The 11,944-nt window shown below is 56.5% G+C and overlaps 1 protein-coding gene across 1 annotated transcript in view; it reads right to left on the bottom strand.

Annotated features, from left to right (window-relative positions):
* Nucleotides 1-8,593, bottom strand: part of AMZ1 (archaelysin family metallopeptidase 1) — a 9,427-nt gene extending 834 nt beyond the window's left edge. Inside the window, exons 1-5 of the mRNA XM_006889741.1 lie at nt 8,290-8,593; nt 6,946-7,113; nt 2,976-3,104; nt 2,614-2,783; nt 1,825-2,001 (exon numbers count right to left, since the gene is read on the bottom strand). Of these exons, the coding sequence (XP_006889803.1) occupies nt 1,825-2,001; nt 2,614-2,783; nt 2,976-3,104; nt 6,946-7,113; nt 8,290-8,593 (948 nt within the window). The remainder of the gene's footprint in view (nt 1-1,824; nt 2,002-2,613; nt 2,784-2,975; nt 3,105-6,945; nt 7,114-8,289) is intronic.
* Between the last annotated feature and the right edge of the window lie 3,351 nt (nt 8,594-11,944).

Below are 11,944 nucleotides of genomic sequence, written 5' to 3'. Positions count from 1 at the left end.
AGTACATTTTTGTTCCCAGTCTATCACTCAGCACACCAGGGCTTCTTGCTCTAAACAGAAAGCCTATTAAAAACTTTAAAAGCAAAGCCTTCCAATCAAGTGAAAGGTCTCCTAACTCAATTGTATTCTTCCAAAGGAGAGTTTAAAGAACAAAACAAATAACCCTTGTCCTTGAACCCTGGACTCAGGGTAAAGCTTCCAGTTTGTTAACCAGCCTCCCAGCTTCTTTCCCACAATGGAGCAAGGTGACGGAGGGCAGCTGCCACGGGCCCTGGCCAGGCAATTCCCCAGGAAGGCAGGAGAGGGCAGCACTGCTACGCTGCTCTGCTCCAGGGTGCGGGACAGCAGCGAAGGAACAGGCCTGCCTGTTTGTCCAGCCTGTCCTGAGACTGCTGGGATCTGTGAGAGACGCCATGAGGGACGGGGGTAGCTGGGGTGCTGGTGAACAAAGTGGCTGCCTCTGCAACACAAGACGCGCAGCCAGTACAAGTTCTGTGCTTGGGCTGATGTCCGCGCGTGGCACCAGCTGAAAGCAAACCCAGTGCCCTGTGGTTCCAACTCACAGCAACCCTGGAGGACAGCACAGGGTCACCCCACATAGGGACACCCCACATAAGGGCACCCCGCATAGGGCTTCCAGCAGCACAGAGCTGCCCCACAGGGCACAGGGACACCCCGCCGGGCACAGGGACACCCACATAGGGACACCCCGCATAGGGCTTCCAGCAGCACAGAGCTGCCCCGCAGGGCACAGGGACACCCTGCCGGGCACAGGGTCACCCCGCCGGGCACAGGGACACCCCACAGGGTTTCGCCAAGGCTGTACTTTTTTAAAAAGCTTTTAATTGTGATCTACGTGAAAGTTTACAGAGAAGACTGGTTTTCCATTTAGGGTATGGAGAGGGCCCATTTCGCCCCAGTGCTGACCAAGTGCCCAGTATGACCCCTGCAGCTCCCAGAACACAGCCTGGTGGGCTTCGTGGGAGCAAGAAGCCTGGGGTTGGAGGGACCCTACCTTTCCCTTCCTGGTTACCTGTCATGTTCACAGGTCCAAGCAGGTTATGCATCCATTCAACCACCAATGAGCTAAGTACCACACAGGTGGACTAACAGGAAACAGACACTGGGCCTGGAACAGCTCAGCCAAAGTCCATGGGGACTCAGGGATCCTATTTGGGACTCACCACTCCCCTCACTGCCCCACACCTGCTTCCCTGCTCCATTTCCTCTGGGCTAAGGACAGATGGGACCCTCTGAGGGTTCACAGTGTGCATCAGTGTGGCTGAACTAGAGTTCTCAGAGGTTTAGCCGACCTTGGACATGAGCGTCTCTGTAACGCAGCAGCATGAAATCGCCTTCCACTAGTGATCTGATGTGAGCTGTTGTTCTGGCCAAGCCCTCACCCTCACCCTCCATCCTCCACTCCTCTCAGTCCTGACCTCTGATTCCTGAGACTTAACCTGAAACCTGCCACCCGATTACAGATTTGAGGTACACCAGCCACCCACAATTACAGGAGCCATGTCCTTACAGAAATATCTCTGTACTCACGACGTCTGTTCCGGCTCCACCTGGAAGCCCGTAAACACAGGCCAGAAGTGGGCTCTTCGGCTCCACCAGGACCGGTGCTGGTCCCAGAGTGAAGACCCCCCCCCCACTCCTGTCCTAACTACAGGGGCTCTGTCCTCTAGGACTTGACAGCTTATAAACCAGGGGAGCCGGCTTCCCTCCGCTTCGCTGATCACAGTGGACATGACTGACCGAGGCCCTGCCCACCATTTCTGCAGCCAGAACAAAGCAAGTACCCTTCACCTGACGACTCACCTTGTACCTGTCGAGGAGGCGGAAGCCCAGGAGGTACTGCAGCTTTCGTAGGCAGATGGGGCAGAGGTCGGGGGGCCGCCGCACGGCCTCGTCCACGCTGAGGGCACCCTGCATAACACAGCCCAGCCAACGGCAGCTCCCCAGGCCCAGCAGGTGGCACAGCTCATGACACATGACCTGGGGAAGAGACGACCAACCCCTGTCCAGAAACCTTGAGTCCAGACCATGCAACCACCCCTGGGACACTCACAGCCCAGGGCATGAGCTGGCCAGACCAAGGGTCCAGGTGACAGGAAATGAGCACAGAGCCACACCAGGCTGCTCCTGGCACCAATGACAATGTCCTTCACACGACTGGCCACACCCGGCAGACAGGTGGTCCATGTGGTCAGCTCCGGGATGCTGCAGAAGTAGGAGCTTTGGGGTCATACACCCTGCTCTGCCACTCACCTGCTCCTCTGCCTTGGGCAAAGGATCTGAGCCTCAGTTTCCCCACTCCTGGCATGAGGATGACTCCTTGAGGAGCAGGACAGTGGTTCAAGGCCAGAACCAGCCTGGTGCAGGGCCGGACCTGGGGCCAGCTCCTTCCTCTCGCCCATGCCACATCCTCACCAACTCCCCAGAGCTCAGCAGACTCCAGGCCTGTCTCCCCGACTCCTGTCCCCCAGCCTCTCCAGGTCTGTCTGCTCAGCAGACCCCGGGCCCGTCTCTGTCCCCCAGCCTCTCCAGGTCTGTCTGCTCAGTGGCACTCACCCTCTGACCCCCCCTGGTATTGCCCAATATGCTCACCTTACAGCACTGGATCACACCCAGGAGGCTGAAGCCCTGCGCCCAGCTCCTCTCTAGTACAGGGGCCTCAGGGTCATCCGCTGTCACCTCCACAGGGTCAGGGTCAGAGCCACCGGGCTTTGGCAGCAGGAACTCCCCAGAGAACCGGGCAAAGCTGCAGACACCCACGTCTGGGGAGAGATGGACAGGTGGCTGTGGGCAGGGCTGGCCCCTCCTCTCCACCCAGCAAACACGCCGCATGGCCCTGGCGTGGCCACTGCCCAGGAGCTGGAATGTGGGCCCACAGCCTGGTGGCTGCTCCACAGGTTCATCAGGAGTGAGGATGGCCAGGGAGGGGGGTCCCCACACCACGAGCTGCTCACCATGCCCGGGGAGGGACTTGCTGAAGGTAAAGCTCCAGCTGTCTTGGGGGTACAGGTCGGACAGCGTGAGGCCCAGCACACAGAGCGCGTCGTCCGGCTTGTGACACTTCAGGAAGGACAGGAGGTCATCTGTAGACACAGATCAGGGAGATTGGGGCAGCCACCCGTGACCACCTGACTGCCCTCCCCACGCTCTGGGCAAGCCCACCTGCAGTGCCCCATCCTCTGCCAAGATCAGTCCTCCCAAAGTTAGGGCTGAGCCAGGGACAGTGACCCTGGTTCAGAGCTGGACTCACAGCACTGTCTTCTCCACCAACGCTCTACTTCAACAAGCGTAAAGTCCCTCCAGGGGCTGGACCCGCCACAGCCAAAGGACATGGGCCGGAGTCTCTATTCTCCCGTCGAGGAGCACTCCCGCACCCCGGCTCGCTGCCACTCCTGCACCCCACCACTCCTGCATCCCAGCACCCCACCACTCATGTACCCCATCACTCCCGCAGCCCAGCACCCCACCACTCCTGCATTCTGGCTGTTTTGTTTTGTTTTGTTTTTGTGGCTTCAACGTTATTTTCACTTGGGGTGATAAGACATCTAGGATAGCAGGAAAGTTCACGTGACTAGACAGTAAAGAATGAGGTTCTCTCAACTTTTTGGTGTTTTACTTTTTTGATATAGAAAGAACCACCCACTTCTCCATTTAGCACACCTGCCTCATCTATAGGGTGGGGCAGGCAGGAGCCGACAGAAGGTCCTCAGGAAAGTGTTGGTGGTGGTGATGGTGCCCATTCAAGAGAAGCCCGGGGCCAGTGCCACCTGGGTGCTGCCAGGCTGCTCCCTCATGGTGTCCTGTGCCAGCTCCGAGGCCACCACACACCAGAGGCCCGGGGAGTGGGGGTCCTGAGTGCTCAGGGGACTCCAACACGGTGGCCATGAATGAGACGCTGGTCTTCTTGGAAAAGAATCTGGGCCAGCAGTGGGCTGGGCCAGCCTTGTGGAGCCCAGGGTGATGGGGAAGGGCTTCCCCCGTGCTCAGTACCTCCATAGGAGCTGATACTGGAAGTGGATCCCAGGATCGGTAGTAGTTGTGGGTGGCCACAAGTGAGATGCTGGAGGGGATGGCTGCCATACTCTCGTGTTTGTCCCTTGGTGGAAACCTGGGAGGTGACCCATCAGGCTTCAATGTGCCATCACAGGTGGCTAGACACGGGGGAAGGCACTAAGCCACAAAGCCCACTGGTGCAGGTTGCTCCACCACCGTGATGAGTGTGGGCTCTGCACTTCTCTGAAGACAGATTTGCTGGTTCTTTTGGCAGTCCAAAGTGTGATCAATATTCTTTATCAAGAATGGTGGTGCTGGTGGAGGTGGTGATGGTGGAGGTAGTGATGGTGGTAATGATGGAGGTGGGGTGGTGGTAGTTGGTTGTGTTGATTTTGGTGATGATGGTGGTGGTGGTGGTGGTGGTGGCTGTGATGGAGGTGGTAGTGGTGGTGGAGGTGGTTGGTTGTGGTGATTTTGGTGATGTGGTGGTGGTGGTGGTTGGTTGGTTGTGGTGATTTTGGTGATGATGGTGGTGGTGATGGTGGTGGTGGCTGTGATGGAGGTGGTAGTGGTGGTGGAGGTGGTTGGTTGTGGTGGTTTTGGTGATGGTGGTGGTGGTGATGGCAGCAATGATGTTGACGGTAGTAACAGTGATGGTGACGAGTGTGACGGTGGTATCTGTGGTGATGAGGAGGAAGAGGAAAAGGGGATGATGATGGTGGCGGTGATGACGGCAGAAGTGATGTTGATGGTGACGGTGGTGAGGAGGAGTGGGAGGAGGTGACAGTGGCGGTGATGATACGGTGATGGTGATGAACTGCTTTGACTCAGCACGACCTCTGGGTTCTAGCTGCCATCTGACCTTTCCTGAGCCAGCTCCCTCTCCTATCAGCGGTTTCAACCACGTGTAAAATGGATTGACAGCGATTGTGGAACTGCGGTCTGTGTGTCTGAGATGGTGAGGCCGGCTCAGGACAGGCGAGGTTCAGGGCATTGTTCATAAGATGCTGTGAGTTGTCAATCTGATGGCACAACAACAACAAACGAATGGCTAGAAGCTGTGGTATATTCGCACAATGGAATACTATGCTGCATTAAAAAACAAGGAACTCATGCAATATTATTCAAAATGGTTGACTCTGGAGAACATTATGCTGAGTGAAATATCCCAGTCACAAAAGGACAAATATTACATGATGCCACTGTTGTAGAATGGGACTGTCCTTGGGGTTGGGGAGAGACTGAGTAAGATGGGTTCAATAATGTATACTGCACTGAAACAGAGGAGGGAGAGAACCGTTTAAAAGAGAGATATAACTGGGTATTTCTGTCATCACAGGAGACTAGAGCGAGGGCTACATGGTGGAGGGGACCTGGGGGAGGGTTTGTAAAACAATGAAAGAATCTTTTCTTTTACTTTTCCATAATTTCTGGACTCATGTACTTATAACTTGTTAGTCAAATTTGTGTCTTCTAGGTTGCACACCCCCATGATACATCTTCAAGGATATGAACATGTACGGCCAAGCACAATCAATAAGAGTGCATCTAAATTCCAAAATCAATCTCCATAATAGTCTATGTGTTTCCTACTGCCAAAGGGGCCCTTTAGAGTAGTAAGAGAAGATCTTCACCCTGAAACCCACAGCGTCCCTTTTCAGCAGGAAGTAGCTAAGAGAATACGCCGTCCCCTTTTCCTTATGACTCAGGGTGAAGTCTCTCTCAGGGAGGAGTGATAGGGAATGGCAAAGGACACACTGACAAAGAAGATTAATCAGGACTGGCTTTGACAAGCACTGTGGCATTTGGACAAGAACAAACTGGGAGGAGGGTAGAGAGAATAGTGCAACAATGAATGAGTGGAAGCCCAAAATCTCTGTAAATGTTTATGAAAATTAATAAAATATAATTATAGAAAAAAAAAATCTGATGGCACAACAACAACAAAGCAGACATGTAACACTTTAAGGCAACTCGGTGTTGGGAGAACTCCAAGGGACAGCAGGCGTGGGTGGGACAGAGGCTGGGTGTCCTTGTCTCCCAGAGACAATCATCGGGGATGACACTTCATGTGACTGGCTGGAGGCTTAGTCCTGAGAGGCAGGAGTCCCAGGCCTGCATTTGAGGCCGAGTGGCCGGAGGATCACACTGCCATCTGGACCCTCGGAGAACAGGAGCCCTGGCAAGTCTGGGTTACACTCTGGATGAAAGCCAGTCTCAGTGACCAGCCCTGACCAGAGAGCGTGCCACCACTGGACAGAGCCCCCGGCCCGGCCAAGCGCCTACTGCTTGATGCCATTGAGTCAGCGCCGCCCACTTTGATCCTGTAAACACACCGGCCCTGAGCCATCCACGGTCACTGCCGCGTGTGAGCCCATCCTCACGGCCTGTGCCAGTCCCTGCTCGGTGAGAAGAGTTCAAATGCATGGCCCCTGTCTAATCCGATGCTTGGAAAGACTGGGCCAGCGAGAAAGAAGCCTCTCAACAAGGTGGGCAACCTGACTGCACCAAGGGGCCAGGGCACGGCAGACGCCCGCTCGGCAGACACCCGCACGGTGCAGGATCAGTGGGGTTTCCACCTGTGTGCACCAGGTCGGTACCTGACGACGACAGCGTCTACCCTGAACACTCGATGTGGCTGCTCTCCCTGACGGCGCGTAGGGAATTCATGCCGCTCTCCTGCTGACAGGAAGCCCACAGACAGCTCGTCTGGCTCCTAGTGATCCAGCAGGTCCTGTGGGGCTGTCCACCCACCGCTCCGCCTGCAGGTGTGGACCCGGCCAGGCCCTCAACAGCACAGGACAGCTGTTTACATGGAAACCCACACGTCTCCCTGGGTTCACTCCTCGGGAGACCTCAGCCAGCGCTCAGTTCTTCTAAGCCCTGGGACCACCCTGCCTGGTGGTACCTGAGGGACCTGGGCTCACCCACCTGTGTAGAACTGGAGCTGGTCCAAGTCCCGCCTGGGCCGCGAGGAGCAGTGGACAGACACAGCGGTCAGAGGCGGGAGGCACTTGACCCTCAGGCCCAGAAAGAAGGCCTCAGCATAGCTCCGCATCCTGTCCAGCAGGGGCCATCCCACCAGGTCCTCACTCAGATCTGTGGGCAGAGCAGCAGGTTGTCCTGGGGCGTCCTCCCTGTCTGCCTGGGGGCCCACCAACTGCCCAGGACCCTCGTCCAGGGGGCCAGCTAGCATGAGCCAGCTGAGAACAGCACCCGGAAAAATTCTGTTGCCTGCATTTTGAAGATATTCCCAGTTGCTTGGTTTGTTTTTCACAAACTGAAGGGCTGTGGCCCCCTTGCCTGGCGCGGGGTAAGGAGCGGCGCTCCCAGCAGCACGTGCTCACGGGGTGTCTCTGTCACATTTAGCTCTTTCTCTCAACTCTCCCCGTTTTCATCACGTTACTGCTCAGCTGAGCTCAGCTCACTGCTATCAGCTCTGACTCACAGCTGACCCTCAGGCAGGTTTTCAGAGGTAACCTGCAGGGAGGGAGCCGCCCATCTTTCTCCCTTGGAGTCGCTCAGACGCTCTGAACCCCCAGAGAGGTGTGGCCTTGGGGCTAACAGCACGGCTCCTGCAGACCACACCTCCCGAGCGCCCCGCAGACTGGGCATCGTGTAAACCTAACTTTCATGTCCACTTGGTGTGACCGGCTGTACTGTGGCCCTTGCCTCTCTGCTGTGGGGGTGGGAGCCGAGCCAGACCCCGATGCTGCCTGTCCAGCTGGCTCCCTAGAGCTGGCTCCTTGGGGTTCACGGACCCACTTTTCAGAGGTAGATTGCCAAGCCTTTAATCTGAGGTGCCTCTAGGAGTATTCGAACTGCCAGCCTTTCAGTCAGTAGTCTAGCACTTAACCAGATGCACCCCAAGGAGCTTCCTTGGGCACACAGGGGCCAGAGGGGGTGGCACAGTTGACTGGAGGCAGCCTACTGGGTGTCACTGCTGACCAAAACCAACCCAGGCAGAGCAGAGGACATGGGGTGGGGTGGGGTGAGGGCTGGTATTGGTAAGACCACCCACCTGACAAGCCCCCATGGCCCTGCCCACCTGATACCTACAAGTCCCATCTTCCTGTCCATCTGGCAACAGCCGTATGCACCTGGCAAAATGGTCCTGCCCACCTAGTAAGCTGATGACCCCCCCCCCCCCCTCACCCGTACCCAAAGTCCCGCCCACCTGGTGCCTAAGGTCCAGCCCACCTGGTGTATATGGCCCTGCCCACCTGTACCCATGGTCCCGCCCACCTGGTGCCTACGGGACCGCCCATCTGGTACCTATGGGCTGTAGGTAGATATGCTTCCTGCCCTGGCTGGGCCTCTGGTGCTGCAAGGCCTGGTAGAAGGTCTGGAAGTCCTCGGGGGGCTCAGGGCGGCTCAGGAGCCAGTCGGAGGCTGCATGGATGCGCAGTGGACAGAAGAGGGCAGCCTGGGGGTCATAGGCCTCGGCTAGGAAGAGCCGCTCAGTGGGCGAGAGGGCTGTGGCATAGAGCTGGCGCAGGGCCGTGTCAGTGGACACCAGTGCATCTTTGAGAGCGCGGGGGCCGAAGCTGAACTCCTGGGCCGGCCTACACTGCAGCATGACCACTCCTGCTGCGAGGCGCTGCCCATGAGCCACCCAGGTACAGCCACCACGTCTTCTGGAACCTTCCTTCAGGTGCTCCTTGAAGACAGAGCCTGGGTGGTGCACCTGTGCAGGTGGACCTCAGCAGCAGCAGCGAGACCCGGCCTGGGCACCCTGGTTGGGATGAGCACACCAAGACCACCTGGTCATCCCTGCCACTGCCCACCCTCTCTACAGCGTCTATCCATCTCCACCTTCAAGAGATGCCATAGAGAGGGTGGGGGGCCCAGGGGTGGAAGACCACTGATGGGTGTACCCCGCCCCAGAGTCACACACCGTGAGCCCCCACCCACATACCTGCAGGTTCAGCAGGTGGAAGGCGAGGCGACAGAAGGGACACTCATGACCACACGGCAAGACTCTCCAAGGCCAGTCCTCTCAAACACCGGCTTTCAACCAGGCAAGCTCGTCCACACACGTGGACCTCTGGACGGAAGGACACAAGCAAATGGCCTTGCACTGGAAGGACAAATGACGAGGCATGGAGTCACCTTCCTCTTCAGAAAGAGTGTCTTAAGGCCCGTCCTAAAGCACAGCGCTGTGGATGGCAGGCCGTCTACACGCACGCACCAGAACACGCACTCCCATCGTGCCAGTCCTGGCGGCACCGTGCTTAATGTACTGGGCTACTAACTGAAAGGTCGGCGGTTCAAAGCCACCTGAGGGAGAAAGATGGCTAGTCTTCTCCCATCAGAAGGATCTACTCTGCCAGGAAGAGGCTGTAGTGTCCCTCGGATCTCTCCTGAGACATGACCTGTCATTGTCACACACCATCTATATGCATGTGAGGGAGACCCCTGATCTATCCTTCAAATTTGCAAACCAACTACTAGAGCCAAAGATTAAGAAATTGAGGAGTTTCTGCTCCCCAATTTCTGCAGTTTGCAATTGCTCAGACATGCATTTGAGATGTGTTGATAATTACTGGTGATTGCACTGCAAAAGCCAGAAAAAAAGACTATTGGTAGTTGAAAAATATGGCCTTGGTGACAGAAAGGCAACCGAAAATGGCATGACGGAGAGTTGAACAACCAACCCTGGAGACCGCACTTTCCAACATGAATGGCAACCACACATGTGTCCCTGGCCACATCTGCAGACAGACACTAAAGATGCTCATTATCGTCAGTCGGAAGACGGCCCGGGCAGAGCTGCCCATGTGCAGTTTCAACTTGACGCTGAAGAAACGTAAAACAAGTCTCTGAGCGTCAAAACATTCCTTGAGTATGAAAGTCAACTCATTTCCACGGAGTTGGAAGGCGCTCCCAGATCTCTCCAGCAGTCTCAGCGGCTGGGAATCACGGGGCAGGAGGCAGGCTCGCTTCTCCCTCAGCACTCCCGGGGATTCGAAGCTCCTGAGAGGCTCCGCCCTCAGGCTGGCAGTGCATCGCTCTGTGCACTGTGCCACCAGTGGCCCCGACCTTGAGTATGCCCCACCTGAAAGAGACCATCTAAAAAGAGACTCGGTGCAGCTGAACTGCACCAAATAATGACCAAGGCCTCATGAGCTGTCAGATGACATCACATGTGAAGAAAGCAAAGTCATTAAAACACAGCAACGAACAGAACCAAATGGACCTTAGAGGAGCCATGACGCCTGCTCTAACGTGGAGAAGCCAGATCAAACAGAAGTGACAAAGCAAGAGACAGGCAACCTTCAGAGGCTCCCGGGCTGACCAAGGCAAGTGCCACCACGAAACACTCCAAGCCTGGAGTAGAAAACCGAGGGGAAGAGCCCACAGTTTCTCAAGCTGCAGGAACTAAAGAGCAAGTCAGTCACGCCGTGAACCGCAACACTGACAGCTCCTCGTCCTCGTCCAGATGCGCCTGGGCGAGGGTATCGCTCTTCTCCACTGACCACTACTCTTCCAAGCAGGACGTCCTTCTCCCAGGACTTGCCCCTCCTGATCACATGTGCAAACTACGTCAGCTAAAGTTTCACATCCTTGCCTCTAAGGAGCACTCAGGCTGCTCTTCCTCCAACACAGAGGCCGGGCCCTTCGGCCGCCCGAGTGTACTGTGTGCTTCACCGACACTATGAGGCAGACCTTCCTTCCTCAGGCTTTTTCATTCCTTTTCCATTTTCACATGTCTGTGGACCGGCTGACTAAACTGTGGTTTGGCTCCAGCACAGCTCTCTGGAGCTCAACGAGGTGGACTGAGGTGAGTGCAGCAATGGGCATGAGCAGAGGCTGTGGGGTTGGTGCAGGGCTGCACAGAGCTCCGCGGTCACACAGAGTGGCTGAGCGCCGGGGCACAGGCCAGGGCACAGAGTGCTGACCGATGAAGGACCCACAGGCGATGGACAGAACAGGCCCACATTTAACCCCTTCAGGAAGCAGCACACGAGCAGGAAGCAGTGGTGCTGAAGGAAGCCTCTCAGGCTGCACTGAGGGCTTTGAAGCCAAAACCAAAGGCCCGGATGGGACAGAATGCCTGCCGAGGTGTTTCGTAACAGATGCCGCCCCGGACATGCTCCCACACTGTGCCGTCCCATACTGGAAAGACAGCTACCTGGAGAGATCCCTAACTGTGCCCACTCCAAAGAGGTGGAGCTACCGATCTGTCCCCACGGCCTGTCTGCCAGGTGCCCACCCAGTGCAACATGACATCATCAGTGGCTCCTAGTGCAAAAGTCCAAACCTGGGGTCCTGCACTCCTCGGAGCTGCTCCTGGCCACCCACCTCTGTCACCTGGCTCATCATTCTGTGACAGCCATTAACTCAGCCAGGACCCCATGTCTGCTTTTCCCGACATCTCCCTCCAAAGCAGGCTTCTGAACAGATGTTTCTGACTCAGGACGCCACGTGTGTCTTGAAGAACTGCTTCCAGTGCTGTCATTTCAGTAGCTCTCCAGGCCCGTCTTCTGAGGTTCCTCTGGACAGTCTCGAACCTCCAGCCTGTGAGGCTGCAGGTGCTGTTTTCTTCCTGGTGTTTCAGATAGGAGCCAAGTCCCAGGCCAAGTATCATGGCCCCACTTACAGCAGGCCGGGTTCTGGTGCACGCCGGAATCTGCAGACAGCCTCCGGGAGCAGAGACTGTGTCTCACAGGTGGCCAAGTGGGCCGTCTCCTTCTCCACCCTTGCAGTGGCCATCTCTGCCTCTCCGGTCACCTTCCCTCTCCCCTCCTTTCTCCTGGCCACCCACTGAAAAAGGCCACATCCTGGGACTGCCTTCTTCCTCTTGATTGGCCAGGTAATCCAGGTCAGGCTGTAAGAGTGCCCAGGGGCATGCTCGCTCACCAGCTGAGTGGACAGCGCCCCCACCATCTAACTGGACAGCGCCCCCCCACCATCTGAGCAGGCAGCG

The sequence above is a fragment of the Elephantulus edwardii genome, unplaced genomic scaffold, assembly GCF_000299155.1.
Source record: "Elephantulus edwardii isolate Elephantulus edwardi_28Jun2011 unplaced genomic scaffold, EleEdw1.0 scaffold00080, whole genome shotgun sequence".
Lineage (NCBI taxonomy): Eukaryota > Metazoa > Chordata > Mammalia > Macroscelidea > Macroscelididae > Elephantulus > Elephantulus edwardii.
This window is presented reverse-complemented; position numbering and strand designations above follow the sequence as displayed.